Raw genomic sequence first — 22650 nt, 5'->3', positions numbered from 1 at the left:
TTTTCTTTTAACCAATAAATGGCTTCTTTGTGGGACTTAAAGAAAGTCTTGTAGTCCCGCTTATATTTACCAATAAAAACCAGGACTATCTCATGTAGTGGGACAGGAAAAGTTAAGAATGTTTTGTTCACCCCAGCTCTATTTTCACTCAAATATTTATACTAATCAGAATTTAATCATTCATTTAGCATATTTGTTTTTTCCTCCCTGTATCACTGCTACCCTTCCCTCAGGCTGTCTTTATTCTGTTTTCATATCTAGACTGCCAGAACCCATTCAAAGCTCACAATTCTTCCATATCTCTACTGAGTGGTTCCAAATCTTCCATTCAATACATCTGAAAGTAAGAGGGACAAATGCAATTTCTACTATATGGGGAAATATATACACCAATGTGCCGTGGAACCAAATCTGATATAAAGTAGGTAAAACATCTTTTAAAATTTGCAACAGGTTTTAAAGATCATTTAAGTAAATGCCCATTATGCGTGGATAAGTAAATAAACCTCCCACCCAAACCTACAGAAATTCACAGAGCATCCAGTGACACTTAGTAGTGAATCATTCTGTCCTACATTTTAGTTTTTTGAGCCCATATGGACACATTTTTGGTTGGTTTTTTATGTGTAAAATACAAAGCAAAATCAACCCAGATCTATTTAAATGCAGGCTAACAGACAAGATAGTTTGAGGTATTTGATAAAGGCTCAGTATAGGTCTTTAACAGTTGTGTTTCATACAGCTGGTACGGTGATGTAGAAAACTGAAATTAAGCTTTTTAATACATTTACTATATTTCCATGTATTGCTTTAGCATACCTGTATTAAGATATGAATATTAAATACATTTATATAAAATTTAACATGACAAAGCCTCAATTATTTAGACTTATAGCACAGTAAAAACTCCTAACCAAAACCACCAACCAGTTTAAAAAAAACCCCAGAAACCTCCAACTCCCTTATATCACAATTCTACAGAACAATATGTAATAAGTCCAGTTTTCAAGGATACAATTATATAGGCCTTTACAGGGCTGCAAAATGGTTCATCAATATGGTTATAATACAGTTTTGTGCAATCTATACAGAAAAGACCAACAATTGTGTTATAAGACAGTCAGAGCACTACCATGTTACAACATGATCTCCTGACATGGTAAAATTTGCTCTGTAGACAGGTCTTTGATGGCCTGAAGCATGGGAAAATGAAATTCTCTTTCTCTCAATGGCTGTGTACTGGAGGCTTCAATCCAAGTATATCAGCAAATAATCTCAGTTCAGACTGGAAGGATTTGCTGTTGCTAAGTGCAGCAAATAATTCAGGACAAAGTTTTCAAATATGGGTGCTTAAAGTTATGTCCCTACATAAAAATGGCCTGGTTTTCAAAACTGCTGAGCTCAGAGGTGCTAATCACCTTTGAAAATCATGTCACTTTTACTTAGGAGCCTAAATATGAATGTAGGTGCCTAACCTATAGCACTCAAATTCAAAAATCTTGGCCTCTTCCTTCAAGTCAGCTCAGCTAACTAGCTTCTTGTGAATGATAACTGCTCTCTTATAAAACACTATTCAACTTATTATTCAGAACTAAACAAACTAGTTGTAAACCAATGGATCTGTGTACTGTCTGCTCTGAAGTACATTTGGATTTTAAAAGAATGATTCACATTTCCTTCTAAATTAAAAAGTTGTGAACCATTATTACTAATAACAATGTATTACACTGTACTGCTGGATTACCTTAAGATGCTGAATTTTTGGTCCCATATTTACCATTTCCATAGTACACAAACATCACACTTCAAATCTAGATTCGTCGAATGTAAGAAAGAAAGAAAGAAAGAAAGAACCCACAAACAAAAAACACAAAAAGTAAAGTGAAATAAGTAATTGCATCAATTTCACAAATAAGGCATAATACTTGTTTCGCACAGAGCTTAAAAAAGTTTATATAAACATGTAAAGAAAAAGACTTAACAGTTTTTAAGGCATGTTTGGCTCATGCAATATAACTCTTACAAAAGAGTAAGTAATTAAATACTGAGGAAAAATTAAAAATTTGAAATATTTACATATGTGCCTTTCGAGGAACAAACTTAGTTTTAGATCCTGATATCAAGCATATGCTACGTAAGATATGCAGTATGAGTGATGGGAATTCAGTCACTGCCAACTACTAGGTGAAGGTCCAGCAGCCAAGCTTTTAAACTATGTATTTTGCAAATTACCAGGGACCTTAATATGTTTTTAAACCATGAAAGTGAAATTACCTTAGTCTCAGAATATTCTTGTACACTTCAATAGTCTTCAGTCTTCACTAATGTTAACTTTTGAAAAATGCACCAGAACTTTTAGAGTGATTTGAAAAACCAAGGAGTATAAAGATTTTTTTTTTCTCTCAGGAATAAAAAGCTTTTTAATCATGTGCCTGTTTGTGGTCATGCCAATAAGAAAGCGTCTCAGATTCTTTGAAACTGCATAAGCGCAAGAGACACATATGATCTCTGGTGTTCTGAATATCAACAGTTACAGAACAATGTGGCTGCTAATTTACTAGTGCATGAATAAAGGAAATGTAATACAGTGATTCCAATAGCATGTGCTGCTAAAAATGTGTCAAAGAATAACTATATCTTGAAGTCATTAGATTTTCTGGACATTTCAATGGAATCTGCAGCAACAGAATTGACACCGACTCCAAGGCTGGAGCGCCTCAGTGATAGTTCGGACGCAGGAATATGCCGTAATTCTCGGCGAGACAGTTTTACTGGAGTTACTCCCTGAAGCTGTGTTATGATCTCTTTTGTCTGAGAATGAGAAAAGAGTTGAGGATGAGATTTTGAAGGGTGTACTTCATCTGGTCCTGGTTGGTCTTCCGTACTACTTGATAAACACCCTCTATTGTGTACTAGCTCTGAAACATCTTCTTCAAGCCTGTATGAATTCTGCCACCACCTTAAACCACTTGCTGGGCTGTCTGTTTCTCTTAATTTTCCTGATAGTTTGTTACTTTCAGGTTTGGATGTCAATTTGAATTCTTCTGAAGAAACTCCTGCTTCTTGGCTGAGTATCCTGTTAGCAGCATCATTATCTAAAAGAAGTTTTCCGGGAAGCAAATGTTAGGATACAATTCATATGAGAATCCTCCCAGTCAAGGAAACATTGTTTTACAGAACATTAACTAGGAAATACAGTCTTAGGGCATTAACAAGATTAAATGTGAAAGCTGTCCCCAATAATAATGATTCAACAGTGGTGTATGCAGTGTAGTTGTAGCTGTGTCAGTCCCAGGATATCAGAGAGAAGGTGGGTACGGTAATATCTTTTGTTGGACCAACTTTTGTTGGCAAGAGAGACAAGCTTTCGCACAATATTGGTGGCATTTTTTTCAGTCTGCTAAACAAACATCTCATGTATAATGACAGAAGGTAACTAGCTGTTACTTCCATCAACCTAGGCCAGCAATTCTCAAACTTCATTGCATCGTGACCCCCTTCTGACAACAAAAATTACTACACGACCCCAGGAGGGGGGACCAAAGACCGAGCCTGCCCGAGCTCCACTGCCCCGGGGGTCGGGGGCAAAGCTGAAGCCCAAAGGCTTCTGACCTGGCCGGGGGGCATGTAACCTTAGCCCTCGGTGGTGGGGCTTGGGCTTCAGACTTGCTGTGGCCCAGGGCCGACACCAGCCTTGGGGTCCCGACCCACCGTTTGAGAACCCCTGGGTCTGGGCATTTATACCTATCTCTTCACTATTTTAACTTGTAAGTGTACCTGACCTAATGGGCTGATGCATAATGGGTCAAGCTTTCAAAAGCAGCACCTAAAATTACTCCTGTAGTTATGCAATCAAATGCACAATTCTGTAAGTTCAATTTTAATGTGCATGTTCATTTCTTAGACTTTTTTGAAAATCTGGCTAATAAATTTAAATCAGCAGAAAAAATAGATTTTATTCTCTTGCATGAACACATACAACAACAAATCCAAGAATAAACGAAAGGCAAGGTGAGATGTTTAATGGTAATATTATAAGAAAACTGAACCACTATTGGATTTTGTATCATTCCCATCAAAAATGTATTTGGAAAAATTAGATTGTTCCAGAGCTCACACATTTTTCTTTGATTAAATGACCAGGACTAGTTTTTGGAGAAACTCACTTGTCCTAAAAAATGTGCTTACCTGACAATTAAAAATCTCTATTGTAGTCTTTCCCACATTCAATTAGAATCAGATCTCCTGTAGTACTAGAGTTTGTGGTTTATGTTCTATAGTGTAATGAACTTGTTGGCTCATTACACCACCTCAAATGAGCTAGAGGGAAAGGATTCGTCCATAAGACACTTCAGGGATGAGTGGGGAGACAGGGACCCAGATCAGCATACAGCCAAAAGGAGGCACTAGGTTACCCAGAATGGCCCAGAAAAGGTGACATTTTGGAAGCAGAACTGATCGAGCTCAGGGAGAAACAGAGGACCAGTGAGCAGCAGGCCAGAATCAGTGATCTGGATCTCTTAAGGGATGGTCAGGGGGAGTAGCCGTAACCAGAAGACATGAGGCCAGCAACCACTTAAACAGGATTACAAAAAGACAACATGAAGAGGGTCCCCAACTAGGCATGCTATAGGACTGAACACTGGTCAGTGGGATACATAGGCCAACACTTAATTGCCCTCTAATGGTAGGATGGACTAGAAAGGGCACTCTAGGTAATAGGCCTGAGAAGCTCCTCCACTGTACAGTTGCCTTTGGTTCCCCCTCTCCTAGGCTGTACTCTAGAGCCGAGTTAGGAACTAATGTGTTTATCTTTTTATTGTATTTGTCTAATTCACGATACCTAGAGTATCTACATCCTTTCTACTAGACCTAGTAAAGATTCCTTTTTTACTTACTAGAAGTCTCTGAGTATTCAATGAGAACCCACCAAGAGGTAAGTAATGTCTGTGTAGCATAATACTTGAAGCAGCTACAGTGCTTGCCTCAGAGTCAGTGGTATGCATCCCATGCTACCACATATCTAAAAAAGGGACTGCTGTACCTCGAAGTTTACAGTGACATCCTACAGTGGGGTCAACTACAGTACCATTTGAAAGCTTTCAGTTAATAAAAATCCTTTGTTTTTAACTCTATTTGAGACAGTGAATACTGAAATGTTAGAATCCAGAAAAGCAAGATAATAATCCGATGCAATTTTAAAGGTACAACATATTGCAGACTGTTGAGACTAGAAACAAATTACTTCTTTCACTTGAAAGCAACGGAAGCAATAAATCATCCTGGACAGATATCACTATTAAAAATTAAACTAAGGAAAAACTGCTTTGCTCAAGTCTGCTCAAATGTAAAAAGTTCAAAGCTTGAGACTCTCTGCATTAACTATTTTTGAAATGTTACTATTAAAAGTTGTATATTGTTTCTATTGTGACTACAAAATACATACATTTAGTTGATGCCACCAGCTGATAAAATGACTCTCCCACCAGCTCCTTCAGTTTCTTCTTTAGTTCTCTGCTGGTTTTCTTATAGAAGAACAAGTCTTTTTCCAATTGTTCGACTTTAGCTTCATACAGTTTAAGGGTTTCTGCAATACTTTCACCATCTTGTTCTAAGATGACAACATTAATTTTAGCTTCAAAATGTTTATTTCATTTTTACAGATGCAAATAATAATGCAGAATACGAAATTACAGACTACATCCTACAGCCCACTGCTGGTTTCCTCCCAAAAGTTTAGAATTAGCATTGTAAAAGTTATAATTTACTTCTTAACAGGATTCCCCTGCACAGCACCAGAAAATGGGAGAATCCAGGTGTCTTCTGGGAGTTGAAGGTACCCAGCGAGGAAACACTTAGCATCTTAAAAGATTGGACTCAAAGCCCGTCTCCATAGTTTGAAGATTTTGCCCCAAGATCTACTCACTTTACTCACACAAGTAGTTCTGCACAAGTGACCACTGATTATGGATGTCCAACAGGAGACACCTGGGACTTGACTATTTACAAATGTAACTGAAATCAAGAATTGTTGATATGCGATATGTCTGGCAAGACAAAAAAAAAAGAAAAACCAAGGTGTCTCAAGCTGTGTACCCAAAAATCAGCACCTACTTTTGACCACTGACTTTTTAGGGAGTAACTGTGAAAGTAACACATGAAAAATATGGTCTTTAATTGTCATTTACATCAACAAGTTCCAGTTTTTAAAAAGGTCATTCCATTTCCTGTGTTTAGTGTAAAAACTTTAAAAACTGAGTTTTCCTTTCATACCAGAACTTACATTGTGACTGTGCCCCAGCACTGTATCATGCAATAGAATTAGGGCTTGTCTACATTTACAGTGGTGCAATGGCGCAGGTACACCAGTGCGGCTGTAGCACTTAGTGAAGACACTGCCTAAGCTGATGGGAGAGCTTTTCCCGTCAGCATACGTATTCCACCTCCCTGAGCGGCGGTAGCTATGTTGACTGGAGAAGCCCTTCTGTTGACATAGCGCTGTCTGCACCAGGAGTTAGGTCAGTATAATTGCGTTGCTCAGGGGTGTGGAAAATCCACACCCCGGAGCAACGTCATTATACTGACATAAGTTTGTAGTCTAGACCAGGGCTTATTAATAATACAACTGTATGTTGTGGCTACACATGTATGAAGTTTCAACTGAAAAGCAGTATTTTTTTTATAGTGAATAAATAGTGTTTGCCAATAGAGACCCTAAGAAGCAAATACCTTTGAAATGATGCAATATTAACTGTATCTTTTGTTCATGTTCTTTCTGCTGGAGGGTCAGTCGCCTGTCACACTGTAGCGTGAGGTGTTCGAGTGCCGATTCCAGTTCGCGTATTATGTTTTCCTGCTCTGTGACTCTCATTTCCAGCTCTTCAGTCTGCAGCTGTAATTTACGTTCTGCCTCACGTAGGCTAACAACCTAATAAAGAAATATACTTATTTTGACTAACAAATAATTCCCTTTTTGAATAAAAGGGGAGAAAATCTTGAAGGAATGTACTTTTTTTTTTAATAAAACATTTTATTGTACTTACTGGAAAGTAGTAGCTTAATGCATATAATATTCATTAACCCATGGGGAATAACCCTTTATAAGTCACACACACATTGACTGGAAAAAGAATGGTCTAGAGTAGACTGCACATCCACAGCAAGACTATGAAAGGCTTATTATAGAGAAGGGTCCCCCCTGTTCCTGGTGGATTCCACAACCATGAAAATTGCTGCAGAATTGCACTTTTTTTTTTAAATTATGTGTCTAGCCCATATGGTTATGAAGAACCTTAACAATATGAACCAAGTGTAAATTAATGTTGTGTTGTCTTCCTCATTTTGTAAATGCCTGTAACAATAGCTCTGTGAGGTGTGACCTGTCTATCCAGTTCAATGGATTGTTTACTCTGAAACTTAAAAACAACAATTTAAATGTCAACGTGATTTGGCATTTCACTGCTATTAATCTTAACAAAAATATCTAGCTAATGTACTTATCTCGTAATCTCAAACTGCCTCCCACACCTCAGGTAGCAAAAGCCCCAGTTGTCACCTACTAAGCTGCCAAAACCTCCAGCTTGTTTTATGAAAACTTGTGATGCAGTTATATGTTGTGAATAAAAAAATCTGTAGTATACTGTAAACTGAAAACACAGAGCCAGCATAAAATAAATTGAATGTAATATCAAAATAAATACATGTGCTAAATGTAATAACTGCATTAATTGTCATATTTAATTCATTTTAAAACATTTAAATTAAAAAGTGAACTGCCACAGAATTTGCAGTGTCACACCAACATGCTGCAGTATCCAGGTGTCTTTCCACAAAATCAAATCAACCAGAGAACAGGATGAGTTATTTCTTGGACACCTGTCTGTAATGTATGGAAAGAAAAATTGTGTTCTTATGGGGAACTTCAATTTAGGAGATGTATGCTGGAGGTGTCATGCAGCCAGTAATAAATCCTCATGGAGTTTCTAAATATTATAAATTTTCTAACATAAAAGGAATTGCTGCCAACATGAAGTAACTGTTTTGGACCTCATGACTGATAAAGATGAATGAATTACTGGACAGGAAGTTGGTGGTTGCCTAGGGACCTGATTATATTCCATATGTACAAACAGCCTCAAAAAAGGGCTGATTTCCCAAAGCTGAGGAAAATCATGAGCAAAATTGATTGGGAGGAAAAATTTAGAAAAAAGTGAATGAAAATTGGGAATTTTCTAAGAAGAGTTTATTAGGTGGCCAAGAGAGTTTAATAGAACAATATTGGCTAAAATAAAATCCTGATTCAGTGGCAAAAGTGAAGGAAACAATTAGAAATAAAAAGCTGTAAATAACAAACGGGGAAAAAAGTGGGAAATACATAGCATAGCAATTGATATAAGTTAGGAGTTATGAAGTGCAGAAAATTAATATCGAGGCTAAAGATATCAGGGAAGAATCCATTGCTGGTAGGGCCAAGGACAATAAAAAGTGTTTTAAGTATATTAAAAACAAAAGAAATCCTAGCAATGATACAGACTCATTACTAGATGGAGATAGTAAAATTGTTAATAACTATACAGAAAAGAGAAGTGTTCAATAAATATTTCTGTTCTGTATTTTGTAAGATGCAGGATGCACTCATCTCAAATGAGGATGATTAAGTATTCTCAAGTCCATTAGTAACTGAAGGTTGTTTGACAACATTTAGGGATAAACATTTTAAAATCAGTAACTCAGATCATTTGCAGCCCAGAGCCTTAACAGAGTTGGTTGAGAAGGTCTCTGGCCCACTGAAGTTAATTTTTAATAAATCTTGCAATACCATGTTAATTCTAAAAGACTGGAAGAGTGCTAACATTGAGCCAATATTCAAAATGTCAAATGGGATGACCAGGATAGCTATCAGCCAGTTAGTCTGACATCAATCCCAGACAAAATAATGGAAAAAACAGTCATTAAAGAGTCAATCTTTCTCTCTCTCTCGCTCTCTCTCTCTCTCGCCCAATGAATATTTAAATATTTATGCACAGTAGAACAACTTCAATAGGAGAGTGAGAGAGCCCTATCCCAGAATAATCTATAGCCCAGTGGTTAGGGAACTCTCCTGGGAGGTAGGAGACTCAAATCCCTACTCCACATTAGGCAGAGGGGTGAACTGAACTTCTCTCACAACTGAACTTCTCTCCCAAGTAGAGATAGGCACCTATGGTCTCTTTCAGGAGTTGGGTTTAGGCCACACCCCTCTCCTTAGCACTGGCTAGTTTAGTCTGTTCCCAACTCAGCGTGCATGCCTTTGTGATTTCCATTTTCTAGGCACCTAACTCTGCCCATGCACTGTATAGGGAGCCTGGATGCCTAACTTGTGGTTGTGAATTCCATTATGTGCCAGGGCACCTAAAAGAAGTTAGGCACTGCAACCCCCCAGTGCTGCAACACCTAAATCATCTAGTTCCTTGCTACTAGAAGGATCAGGACCACATTGGGGAAAGGTGGGAACCCTTACCTCCACATCTGAAAGTAAACACTATGTAGGCTGGCAACATCTGAAAGGAGCTTGACAAACCTGACATGTAAAAGTTCAAAACTATTTACACAAGTGAGAAACACTGCACAGTATCTGGCTCAATACAGGGAGACAGAGCCTAACTTCAGCAATCGTCACTGAAAACACAACTTTTAAAATGAAGTTTTCTTCTTTTTTCGGGGAGAGGGCTAGTCTTAAGATTGGACTGTTTCATTTTATTACCTGCGACACAAGTGAAAAATAAAATTCAGTTTAATATTATTCATCAGCCAAAACACACCTTGTTGAAGTATTTGAAGAGAATAGCTCTAAGCTCAGTAGCAGACAGGGAAACTAGTTTTCCCATTACATTGGCCTCGCTCTGTGTAAGGATTTGAGATGAGCCTCTAAGTGAGTGCTGGCGATTCTGAATATTTTCATTCTTGTAGTCAATGGCGGCCTCCAAAGCTTCAATCCCTTCTTCCAGTTGGAAAAGGACACGTTCTTCCTACAAATAAAAGCAGAAATGAGGTGCCACTCTCCATTTCAATTAAAAAGCTACGCAAGAGTCAGGATACCCTAACGTTAATATGTTAATTTATTTTATTATATAGACTCTGACTGTTCTGAGAGAAAATGCAATAACATACTACAAATTGAGGAAAATATTTAAAAAAAATAAACGACCTTCTTCTTTTTCACCGTGGGTTAAATACAGTACATTACTGAGTGGAGGACTCACGAAATAGTCTATACCCTGTAAGTGGGACTTACTTCACTTTAAGTTAATTATGCTGATTAGCAGGATTTCTACCTCACACTGTGCTGGAGTCTGGGAATATCCTTAGCAACACACCTTATTGTCACAATGGAAATTTGGGGATATTTCAGGTGAGGTTTCCTTCTCACAAAACCCAGTGAAAAGTCAAGTGGAGCCCTTATTAGTGGATAAATCACCTCAAGCAATATCCGAACATAATAAGAACCAGCTGCGAAAAACTGATAATCATCCACTGAAGTTTTTCTAAACAGTACGAATTTTTAATTATATGGTTATTTGGAAAACTGGTAGGTGTGGGTATTCCAAGAAAGCAGCACATAAAAAAATAACTTTAAAAGATCTTATCTTCTTAATAGAAAGTACATTTATAGTAGTAGTCACTATAAATATGCATAGCTCTGTGTGTACATTATATACATAATCTTAATAGAAAATCATGGGAGCTATAATTTTCTACTTTTAATTCCCTGTTTTAAGTAGAAAGGAACTTAGTAGCTACTTTATTAGGATCCTGAAATCGAGGGTCAATCTGCAAATGTGTATCTTTTTAGCATAGTGAAGATGAAGCTATGCCAGGAGAAGGAAAATGAAAATGAAACACAAAAAGACAGAACAATGCTTTTTATTAGTTTTGTTTTTTTAGTGTGTGGATGGTGGGAAAGGAAGCGGAATGTGCCTAGGTGTCTCAGAAGTTTTAATTGGCTGTGTCCTGCAGCAAGACACATAAGTTGGGAGGCAGTTTTGTCTCTTGCTTCCCATGACAGATGTCAGACCACTGTGTCATGAAGGTGATGTATTTTTAATTCCCTTGAGAGGAAAGGAACTTGTTGCATAAGTGTTTCCTGCTGGCCAATCCAGAACAGTACTGATGTCAGTTTCAGTGGCAGCTATTAGACAGCTGTCTCTAAGGCCTAATCTATACAAGAAAGTTACACTGATTTAACTAAAGATTTAAGTCATGCAGGTTTGAAAGTCCTATTTCAGTTTAAAGACAGAATTGTGATGGTTATCTGGAAAGGAGAAGCACTCGGAGTTCAAGGAAGAAAAACAGTATGCCACAGACAAAAGAACAAGGGAGGGTTGTCAAGACACCAGCTGGAACAGATCTCCAAACCTAAACTTTCTTATTTAGCAAACCAGGCCACTACTGTTGTACTTACTTTAATTCCTTTGAATTTCCTATTTAAAATTTTAATATTTTAACAAAAACGGTTCAAATTTCTCAATTCTAGTTATCTGATATTTGGAAACATGTTTAGATCATGATTAGTGTGTTATATTATAAAATAGTAACTAATAGCTATTTTTACTTACTTCAGGGGACAACACTTTACCATCTTTAAGTTTCTCATCCACGCTATTTCTTCTTCTGAGCAGCTGGTCCCTTTCTTTCTGAAGAACCTGAACTTCTTCCACAATCTGTCTCTTCTCTTCACTGGCACTGGTCTGGAGCTGCACACTTTTATCACACAATTCCTTGTCCAGCATACTCAGGCGGGTAGATAATTTCAAGCTATCTTTGTTTAAAGCCTAAAAAAACCCCAAATCCACAAATGATACAAAAACACTACCCATAATTAACCAAACTGTACATAGTTTAGATTGCAAGCCCTTCGGGGTAGGGACTGTCTCTTTTCCATGTTTGTAGAGCACCTAGCACAATGGGGCCCCAATGCTATTTGGGCACTATCATAATATAAATATTTACTACTAACTATAAAACACTCAACTTCAGCTTTCTACATACAGAAAGTTAAATCATAATTTAGTCATCACCCGTTATAAAGACACCTGCTATTAAGAAATCTGTGTTTAAATTTCTATTCATTTTTGCTTTTAAAGCCAAATAGCCAAAAAATATATTTTGTTTTCAAATTGCAAAGGGATCTACCAAATTTTACAAAGTATAAGACTTTACACTTACATAAAGGAATTTGTCTCCAGAACTCAAAAAAGTGTTTTACAGAAAGTGAAGAAATATCTTTGTTCTACATTATCCCCAATTTAAAAAGTCAGAGAAACTAAGGTACAGAAAAACAGATTGGCTTGCTTGAGATTACAGGGATAGAAATCAGATTACATGGGACCCATACTGCTGCTTCTCTTTCTAATGTGTTTTATCTGGACTCTCAAACAATGGTACTGTAATAATAGTTACACAGTACTATATAGAGCACCTGGCTAGATCTTAGTTTCTTGATTTCCAAATGGCTTTTCTCTTGTAACAACGCTTCTTTCTTGTTTATGATATCTTCTCTTTTCTTTAAATCTTCTTCCAGTTCTGCTAATTCTTGACGTTGATGCAGAACCTTCTCTAGTTCTTCATCTAACCATTTCCTTTGCTCTTCCTGTTTCTACGTTTTAAAAAATAATAGCAAGATATATAGTATTAGTCAGGGCTCAGAAGTACATCCTTTGCACAGCATTCTTTAAGTACAGTATTTTCTCATCTAGAATAATAATTCTATCAATTTCAGATTTCTATAACTTAATCCAAAATTGACATTCTTAGTGTTAACAACAATAACTCTACAACAGAATCTTGATTTGGAACTCAAGATAATGAAGTTATTTGGTTGCAGAAATTTGAAAAACCACAGCAGTATTACATTGCAAAGTCTGCTATGCACATGTTTATATAAAACAGCCCTTGCTGAAATACATGTTATTTTCCTAAGAACATTTCTATAGCTCAGGTACAGGGTGTTACATTACATTTCATCAAGACTATTTACTTGTCAGAAAACAGCAATTGAAAAGAAAATGAGAAGTTAAAAGCTACATTAACAATTGAAGTCAGAAAACTAGTGCACTGGTCTTACATCAAGGTCTGCTAGCTTGGATATTATGCCCAAGTGAAGTCCTACTGAAGGCTTGTTTTGAACAGGTTTAATCAACGTCGGGGACTGGAGAGCTCCCATACAGGCCACCCCTTAGATGCTCCTGTGTCCCCAGAGTGAGGCACCTTTATCCTTCTTATTTTAATGTTTATCTTCTTAGCATGTATTTCACATTTTCTGGCAGTAGAGGGAACCGTGATTGGGCATGTCTGGACATGCTGTAAATGTGACATAAGAACACAAGAGCAACCATACTGGCTCAGACCAAATGTCCATCTAGCCCAGTATCCTGTTTTTCGACAGGGGCCAATGCCAGGTGCTTCAAGTGATTCATCCCCGGTCGCCCATTCCCAGCTTCTGGCAAACAGAGGCTAAGGACACTATCCCTGTCCATTCTGACTAATAGCCATTGATGGACCTATCCTCCATGAATTTATCTAGTTCTTTTTTTAACCTTGTTACAGTCTTGGCCTTCACAACATCCTCTGGCAAAGAGTTCCACAGGTTCACTGTGTGAAGAAATACTTCCTTTTTTGCTGGTTTTAAACCTGCTGCCTATTAAAGTCTCATACATTATTTCCTGGAGCCCCCCATGTCACCCCCAACATGCTATAAAAACTCCAGAACCCAGCAGGGGTAGGGGAAGATTTGGGGCTCTGGGTGTCAGCTGCTAAGCTGGGGGCGGGGGGGGGGGGGGGGTGAGCTCAGGGCTTCTGCCCTATGGCGGGGTGGTGGGGCTAGGGGCTTCTGCCCTGTGTGGTAGCAGTGCTCCAGGTCTCAGCACCAGGGCTCAAGGCTTCAACCTCATGGGGAGGCGCCAGGATTCAGGGTTTCAGCACCAGGGAACACACCAGAGCTCAGGGCTTCAGCTCTGCAGGTTTGAAAATATTTACTGGAGCTCCACTCCGGACAGCTCTGGCTGAATTTAAGCCCTGCTTGTGACCATCACAAGGCGCATGCATAACTTAAGATATATGGGGGAGTGTTACAGCTAATCCGTGTGGTGGCGAGGTGACAGACTCTGAACAGAGAAGAAGGTTCATCTGCCCGCAACCGATACGCCTCGCCAGACCACCAACAGGGAGTGAGATTCTTTATTGTACTTTCTGTACTGTAGTTCAGGATCACATATTTGGATTCTATTGTAGTTTTCAATAAATGGTTAAAATCCACCTAGGTCTCTCTCAAACCTAACTGAATTGCACTGGAGGAAGGGCAGTTCATACCATCAACGAAGTACTGAAAATAACAGCTGGAGCCAAAAAGCTGGCTATATTAGCTCCCAACACTGCTAATGCTGGAGCAGCCATTACTGCAGAGTTTGAAGAGAATACTGACCATAGGCAACCAGCCCTGAACCAACACTTCCCTCATGAACAGCTGGACACAGACAATGGTGCCTCTAATTTTTTCTCAGTCTTAAAGGCTTTCTGCACCCCATCCTACCACCCACTGCACTCGGTTGCCCATTCTCTCTTGGTCCTATGTTCAGGCTTGGAATAATCTAAATGGCATTGTCACAGAGGTTGCTACACTAAAGTTGCCACAAGTAACAGAAGCTCTATGAAGAGAGCCTTGAAACTGTCCACATTTGGGGGAAAAAACCCAATTCATCACCCTCCAACCCACCAGCTAGCCTCACCTAGTGGATGACCAGAGGAAAGGGTAAAATACCCCTTCCAGCTGCTGGCAAAAGACTTTTACAACTCTGAGCGACAATCAGCTGCAATCCAGAGCCTGTAAGCAAGTACAGCAGAAACCTTGTACCCCTGTGCCAACCAGAAACTAAGTTCATTGTACCACAATAAAGCCAAACTAAAACCATCACTGAGAGTGAGGGCAGGCAGGCAGGCAGGCAGAAGTTATTCCTGCTCCCTGCTGGAGGATTACCTTTCTCTTTACCTTTGGTGGCCAATTTATCCCTGCTTCAAAGAAAGAAGGGCATCTAACAATTGATTTGAGTACAATTCTGCCAGTCAGCAAACAGAATCTTCCCTCCTCCCACACAAGGCTAATCAAGAGGTGGGGTGGGGGATAATGAGTTTTGTCTCCCCTCCCCTTGCTTCTCAAGGCCCACCAAATTTGGAATAAATTAGCTACCTGTAACTGCTGTGAAGTTTCTGCCAAGTTTTTCTTCTTTTTAAAAGCAGCAATCTCTTCATTTTTAAGTTTGAGAATTTTCTGCTGTTGCTCTGTCTTTAACTGAAGTTCCTGTAAGTAAGAAAGATAAAACTATTTTCCTAGCCTCCTTGAGTCTATTGTCATCACATTTAGTTTTTTTCTGAAGGAGCCCATGTCAGTATACAAGATATAAGATTTTCATTCCACTAATGGAAGCTGTATTGTAATGATAGGAAATGGACAGTCAAATAAAAAAGCATGAAGAAGAAGAAGAAGAAAGTAATTTGTAAAAATTGTAGGTGAACAGATTTTGTATGCATTTTCATTTTTCCTACCTTGAACGGCATTCCTTGTATTTATGGGAAGCCTTACAGTTATGCATCATGATCTATGAGAAAGTAATGGGGTGAAACTGTACTATATGCTTATCCATTATACAGAAAAGAAAGCCTCTTACTTTGATTTGCTGTTGGTCCCTTGCAATCTCTGCCTCAAGAATTTTCTTTTTTTCACTCTCCTCTCGCAGTCTTTTCTGTAGCTGGGCCTGCTGCTGCCTCATATGATTCACAGTCTGCTCAAGTTCTGTAGCCCGTTTCTCATTTTGGGTAGATAATGATGCCAACTTCTTAGTGTCCTGCTGCTTCTTCTGTAAGACCTGAATTCACATGGCATATTTCAGTCTAACAGCATGAACACTTAAAGAAACAAAAAACACATCTTAGGACAAATACCAGTAAACAAGTCCACTGATATTTGCACAGATTTAGGATTTAGTGTGGTATTTTGATAGAAGACTTGTGCTACAAAGCAGATAGTTTGCAAAACAATTTAAAGCATTCTCCCTAAGTTCTTACCAACTGCCAAACACCATGGTATGTGAGCACACCCATGCTATCCAATAATCTCTTTTTTGTCCACCTTTCTAGTAAGAAAATACACTTCTCACATAAGGATATTGTTTGATACATGCAAGTACCAACTATTGGTACATTGAGGGCCTGATTATCTACTGTAATTACACTGACTTCAATGGAGTCACATTGGCATAAAACTTGTGTAACAGAGCAGATGATTAGGCCCCAAGTGTTCTATGGGATAGAGCAGTAATTCATAACTCCTAACGACAAAAATCAAAAACTACCTGCACTTTTAATTTAGCTGTATCCATTTTCTTCCGAAACTCTTTTTGTAACTTGGCTTTCTCAGCAATGTCTCTCAGCTCCTTGTTCTCCAGCTCCTGAAGCTGCTTTTGTGTTTCAGCTAATTCTATCTTGGCTTGCTCACCTTCATGTTCCAGTTTAGTTATTTTCAAAGAGTAGTGCCTGCTTACAGACTGAGCATCATTGCCTTAAAAACAAAATATTACAAAATTGTTTGAAAAATTGCGTTATTGAAAAAAAAAAAACCCCGCTATTTCCAAATTCCATATGAAAATCTAATCCTTAATTATACATCTAAAGAATTTATTACTACTTAGCATTTATTTCTGGTAACACCCACAGCGTACCAGACACGTTCCAATCAGAAAAAAAGGCATAGTTCTTTCCCTAAGAATTCACAATCGAATACCCTAACAAACAGGCACAAGGCAGGGGAAGGAGTACAATATACAGATAAGATGCCAGATGTTGATAGGCCTCACCTGGATAGTACAAAGTATTTATAGCCCAGTTACCAAAAATAGACAGAGACTATTCTCAGTAACACTCTTATTATTGGCAGCTAGTTTCTGGCAAGCGTCAAAGTAGAAGTAAAAAGAACGAGGAGTACTTGTGGCAACTTAGAGACTAACAAATTTATTTGAGCATAAGTTTTTGTGGGCTAAAACCCACTTCATTGGATGCATGCAGTGGAAAATACAGTAGGAAGAGATAGACAGACAGATAGACACAGAGAACATGAAAAAATGGGTGTTGCCATACAAGTATAATGAGAGTAATCAGTTAAGGTGAGCTACTATCAGCAGGAGAAAAAAAAAAAAAAAAACCTTTTGTAGCATGGGGAAATAGTTTTACTTTGTGTAATGACCCATCCACTCCCAGTCTTTATTCAAGCCTAATTTAATGGTGTCCAGTTTGAAAATTAATTCCAATTCAGCAGTTTCTCATTGGAGTCTGTTTCTGAAGTTTTTTTTGTTCTAGTATTGCGACTTTTAGGTCTGTAATCAAGTGACCACGGAGACTGACGTGTTCTCCGACTGGTTTTTGAATGTTATAGTTCTTGATATCTGATTTGTGTCCATTTATTCTTTTACGTAGAGACTGTCCGGTTTGGCCAATGTACATGGCAGAGGGGCATTGCTGGCACATGATGGCATATATCACATTGGTAGATGTGCAGGTGAATGAACCTCTGATAGTGTGGCTGATGTGTCCCCATGCTACAAAAGTTTTTTCTTCTCCTGCTGATAATAGCTCACCTTAAGTGATTACTCTCATTATACTTGGCATGATAACACCATTTTTTAATGTTCTCTGTGTATGTGTGTGTGTATATATACACACACACACCCCCTCTACTGTATTTTCCACTGCATGCATCTGATGAAGTGGGTTTTAGCCCATGAAAGCTTGTGCTCAAATAAAATTTGTTGTTAGTCTCTAAGGTGCCACAAGTACTCCTTGTTCTTTTTGCTGATACAGACTAACACGGCTACCACTCTGAAAGGAGAAGTAGATCTTCAAGAGGAATTTGAATGCAGCCAAGTTCAAGAAGGCCATTCCCTCTGTAGGACATGACATGGAAAAAATACAGAGATATTTATGGAACAAAAAGTCATTAGGAAAGCACATCAAATATTTAATGAAGGTATTTAATGAATGTATGGTGGGGCCCCAACCCACATCTGGGGCCCCAGGTGTCACGATAATACAATTAGTAAACAATTATTAAAAAAGTGACAAAAACTTAATGATTTTATCATAGCCCCCACTGATTAAGATTAATTACATATTAATTACAAACAACTAGGACAATTAAATAGCTAATCCTTACTTTCTTTCGTACAGTAGAACCTCGGAGTTACGAACTGAGTGGTCAACCACTCACCTCATTTGGAACTGGAAGTACACAATCAGGCAGCAGAGACAAAAAGAAAAAAAGCAAATACTGTACAGTACAGTACTGTGTTAAATGTAAACTACTAAAAAAATAAAGGGAAAGTTTAAAAAAACTGACAAGGTAAGGAAACTTTCTGTGCTTGTTTCATTTTAATTAAGATGGTTAAAAGCAGCATTTCTCTTCTGCACAGTAAAGTTTCAAAGCTGTATTAAGTCAATGTTCAATTGTACACTTTGGAAAGATCATAACATTTAGTTCAGAGTTATGAACATTTCAGAGTTACGAACAACCCCCATTCCTGAGGTGTTCATAACTCTGAGGTTCTACTGTATATGTTTTGAATTAAAATGTGCTTTACACAAGTCAGTTACCTGTTTTTACTATTTCTTTAATGAGTTCCTCCTTCATTTTGATATTAAGTGCAAGTTCTCTCATCTTTTGCTTGGCCTCGGTGAGTCTCAGCTCTGAATTCTTTAATTTCTGCATGTTTATTACATGACTCTTACGGTGGCATTCAATCTCTTCACCTTGAAAGAAAGGGGCAAGGCTGAGAAGAAAGATCTGGAACATGCTATATATCCAGAGGACAAAATCCTGGCCTATTCTCTGCATATACACTGGGGAGGGAATCAGAAAGACAGGATACAGGGAGTCTCTTCCTCACCACCTGCCATCTGCACAAAATCAGGACAGGATACAGAGTAGGAGCACTAAGTTGGGAAAGAAAGGTCCTTGGCTAACATACCCACTGATGCTCCATGACCCAAAGGGGAGCGAATAATGTACTTACAGCCACATGTGGCCTTCTACAAGTTGCTTCACTTTTCTGTCTCACTTTATCTGTGAAACAGGGATAATACAACTTACCTCCATCACTTACAAAGGTGTTGTGAGGATTAATTAAATATCTATACAATGCTCTGGATATGTGGCACACTATATAAATGCTAAATATTATTTTTAAAGCACCAACCAGTAAGAACATGAATGTACTTTACAAAAAAAGTATTTAAAAACAATTCCAAATGAGGACATCAAAAGTATTTTTATTTTAAAGTCCATGTTTGAATGGAAAAGATTAACAACACTAAAAATGTACGTTTTCATGGTGTGACATAAGCATATGTTAGTATCTCATAATTTCCATTTGTAATTGTTACCTGTGACAGTGTCAGTCTGCAGTATGGTTTCATTTGATAAATTGGACTTGTGCATTTGGAACTGTAGATCAGTCAGTTGAAGGGGAGAACAAAGAGTCTGTTTTCGTGTCCATGTGCGGTTTATGGAACGCCTAAAAAGAAATTAAAAACCAATCCATATTCCAAATTTATGATTTTTTAAAAATTTCATACCAGATTATATAATCCTAATGCACTAGGTCCCGAATCTACAAAGACTTGCACGTGTGTCGTAAATCTACTTTTACCACCACCTGCTCCCTTCAGGTCCTGCAAGTAGATCCTTGGATCAAGACATACTTATTAAAGTGAAGAGGTGTTCAATCTAAAGCTATGTTAAATGGAATAGAGTAGGTCATTAGCAATACCTATTGTGTTCACTTATTTTATGATGTCAGGAGGTTCTACAAATTTACATAAAATGACACTGTAAACTGGCTTCATGATATGCCAGTATTTGGCAGTAATATAGCTCTTTCTGAGTGAAAGCTTTAAAGACTGATTAAAACAACAACAAAAAGATTACCTAAATGCTGATTTCTTTTTGCTGTCTGTGTTCCTTTCTTCTTCATCACTATGATCAGAGAAGTGGCAGTGAAGGACTTCATCTTGGTCTTCTATATGACCCAATATCATTTGCCTGCGAGTCTGAAATCCAGCCATTACTCGGGCCAGTGAGTAAGTAGGAGGGCTGGTGTGTACCTTCCAAGAGACCCCAAAAATAAAACCGGGGGTAAAGTCATTTGCAGAAAGCTAGGAATATTTAGGGCTGATTTTTCAAATGGACTTCTGTGACGTTATTGACATAATCTGGAACCGTATAGATCATCGTTGCAACCAAGGTCCTGTAGTGGCACCAAATCTTACATAAAGGGGGTCAAATGAGGTGTCTAAGACAAGGTTATCATTTGCTGATTATGATTATGCTGTCTATATGTGTGTATCATTTTTGTAGTTGAAGTTATGAATATTGGCTCTATACTGTCTGTATTTCAAATTTATGCTATGCTTCTGGGTGACACCCCAGACGAGTTGGTGTCAGCTCTGCCTAGCCTGCTTGATGACCCATTAAGGACCATCAGCTATACAACTGACCCATTGAGAGAAGGCAGACACGCCTTGTGACTCAGCAAGGTATGCAGGGACATGCCTATGGACAGAACTCCGAGGTTTTTCCATGCCATGTGATGGACAGCTTGTCTTTGGAACAAAGAAAGAAAGACCACATGGCAAGAGAATATAAAAAGCTGCTGCAGCTCCTCCATCTTGTCTTCAGTCCTGCTTCTTACCTCTGGAGGAACTTTGCTACACTGAAGCTTTGAACCAAGGACTGAAAGACCCATCCCAGCTGTGGATGTTCTCCAGAGACTTGATTTGAACCTGCAGTTTATTCTATCACTGCTGCAAGCCTGAACCAACAACTTTGCCATTATTGTATGTAATTGATTCCATTTAACCAATTCTAGCTCTCATCTATATCTTTTTCCTTTTATGAATAAACCCTTAGATTTTAGATTCTAAAGGATTGGGAACAGCATGATTTGTGGATAAGATCTAACTTGTATATTGACCTGGGTCTGGGCCTTGGTCCTTTGGGATCGAGAGAACCTTTTCTCTTTTACTGGGGTATTGGTTTTCATAACCATCTGTCCCCATAATATGTGGCACTGGTGGCGATACTGGGAAACTGGAGTGTCTAAGGAATTGCTTGTGTGACTTGTGGTTAGCCTGTGGGGTAAAACCAAAGTCCTCTCTGTCTGGCTGGTTTGGTTTGCCTTAGAGGTGGAAAAACCCCAGCCTTGGGCTGTAACTGCCCTGCTTTAAGCAGTTTGTCCTGAATTGGCACTCTCAGTTGGGTCCCACCAGAACCAGCCTCGTTACAACTTCATACACAAATCTGCTAACACCTGCACTTGCATGCAAACAATGAGGAGGGTTGTGCAAGTTTTCTGGATTTCTTTTTGGAAAAATCTATGGAGATACTTTTGAGAATTTGGTTTCAACTGTTACAGAATAGGATACTGGCAAGTCAGTACATAGCACTCTTTTCTTGGAATTAGTACAGAATAAATATATCATTATTAGTAATTATTTGTATTTTACTAGCACCTAAAGGCCCACTCAGGAGTGCAGCCCCTTTGTACTGGAGGTTGTACAAATACATTTGCACTGGATAAATTGGTGCTGTGTACGTTGCCACAGATCAGAAATTAATGTTTCACACTCTTTAATTTGATATAAACAGAAAATGTCAATGCAACTGTTAGTATCTCCTTTCAACTCTTGTACCAAAATCAGAATAATTACAAAATGAAGGAGAAAAATAAAAAATGTGTTTAGTCATTACCTTTCGGGACTCCAGTCCCGTAGCCATATGAATGGAATGTACTAAACTATTAGTGAGTGGCACACTATATGGTCTTCTTGCAGATGTCACAGCAGCTGGCCCATCTCCACAAGCACCTCTGGATACTGAAGCTGTAGTCACAGTAAGCTTCTCTAACTTATCTTTCAGCTGATCAATAAGGAGTTGCTGTTCCACCATTTTCTCATTCTCAAAAAACAAAAACAAAAAAACCCTGTTAGGTGCCAGCTCTACATTATATTTCACATTACTCTAACCACAAACACATTGGTTTGAATGGTAAAGCTATTAGCAGGGTGCTGTGTTTGGTGTAGCACACTGAACCTAAATTCTCTTGCAAGGCATAAGTTTATGCAATGCACCAGTGCTAACTTGAAATAGAAAATTTGATGGAAGTGCAAAATCTTTGAATTCTAAAACATATAATTTTAATTAAATTAATCTAAAAATATGCACCGCATAATGAACAAACTTCAAGAAGGTTTGTTAAAAACATCATTAACCTTTTCAAACAGGCTCATCTCAGGTATGTTATACAAGAAGATTAAAAGAGCTGGAAGGGATACTTATGAGTCCATATTTGCTTTATTAATGCATAATTGGAAAAGAACAAAATATGAGTCAGCCAAAATTGATATTCAAAATGGAACTTACAACCTTGGAGCCTGATCCTAAAGCACGATGTGTATGTTTGCTCAACAAGTAGTTCCATTCAAGTAAGTGAACTCATATAAATAAAAGTATGTACATAAACATTTGCAGGATCAGGACTTTGGTTTGATCTTGCCTGCCCCACACAACTCTGC

General features: G+C 38.3%; 1 protein-coding gene across 8 annotated transcripts in view; it reads right to left on the bottom strand.

Moving 5' to 3' along the window:
- Positions 1 to 601: 601 nt before the first annotated feature.
- The window catches only part of KIF27 (kinesin family member 27), a 41720-nt gene continuing 19671 nt past the window's right edge, over positions 602 to 22650 (bottom strand). For 6 of the 8 annotated variants that reach the window (XM_043547320.1, XM_037901785.2, XM_007065526.4 and 3 more), the window contains exons 7-19: positions 21827 to 22033; positions 20006 to 20181; positions 19462 to 19592; positions 18673 to 18828; positions 16383 to 16588; positions 15699 to 15896; positions 15221 to 15331; positions 12458 to 12634; positions 11595 to 11810; positions 9801 to 10007; positions 6730 to 6928; positions 5447 to 5611; positions 602 to 3095 (exon numbers count right to left, since the gene is read on the bottom strand). In XM_043547320.1, coding sequence (XP_043403255.1) covers positions 2632 to 3095; positions 5447 to 5611; positions 6730 to 6928; positions 9801 to 10007; positions 11595 to 11810; positions 12458 to 12634; positions 15221 to 15331; positions 15699 to 15896; positions 16383 to 16588; positions 18673 to 18828; positions 19462 to 19592; positions 20006 to 20181; positions 21827 to 22033 — 2613 coding nt within the window. In that variant the 3' untranslated portion in view covers positions 602 to 2631. Of the gene's footprint in view, positions 3096 to 5446; positions 5612 to 5926; positions 6048 to 6729; positions 6929 to 9800; positions 10008 to 11594; positions 11811 to 12457; positions 12635 to 15220; positions 15332 to 15698; positions 15897 to 16382; positions 16589 to 18672; positions 18829 to 19461; positions 19593 to 20005; positions 20182 to 21826; positions 22034 to 22650 lie in introns of those variants that run through there. The other 2 variants (XR_005225735.2, XR_005225736.2) reach the window with 2 other exon arrangements.

The sequence above is a fragment of the Chelonia mydas genome, chromosome 5 (assembly GCF_015237465.2).
Source record: "Chelonia mydas isolate rCheMyd1 chromosome 5, rCheMyd1.pri.v2, whole genome shotgun sequence".
NCBI classification, from domain to species: Eukaryota; Metazoa; Chordata; order Testudines; family Cheloniidae; genus Chelonia; species Chelonia mydas.
The sequence above is the reverse complement of the archived record's forward strand: the minus strand, read 5'-3'. Positions and strand labels throughout refer to the sequence as shown.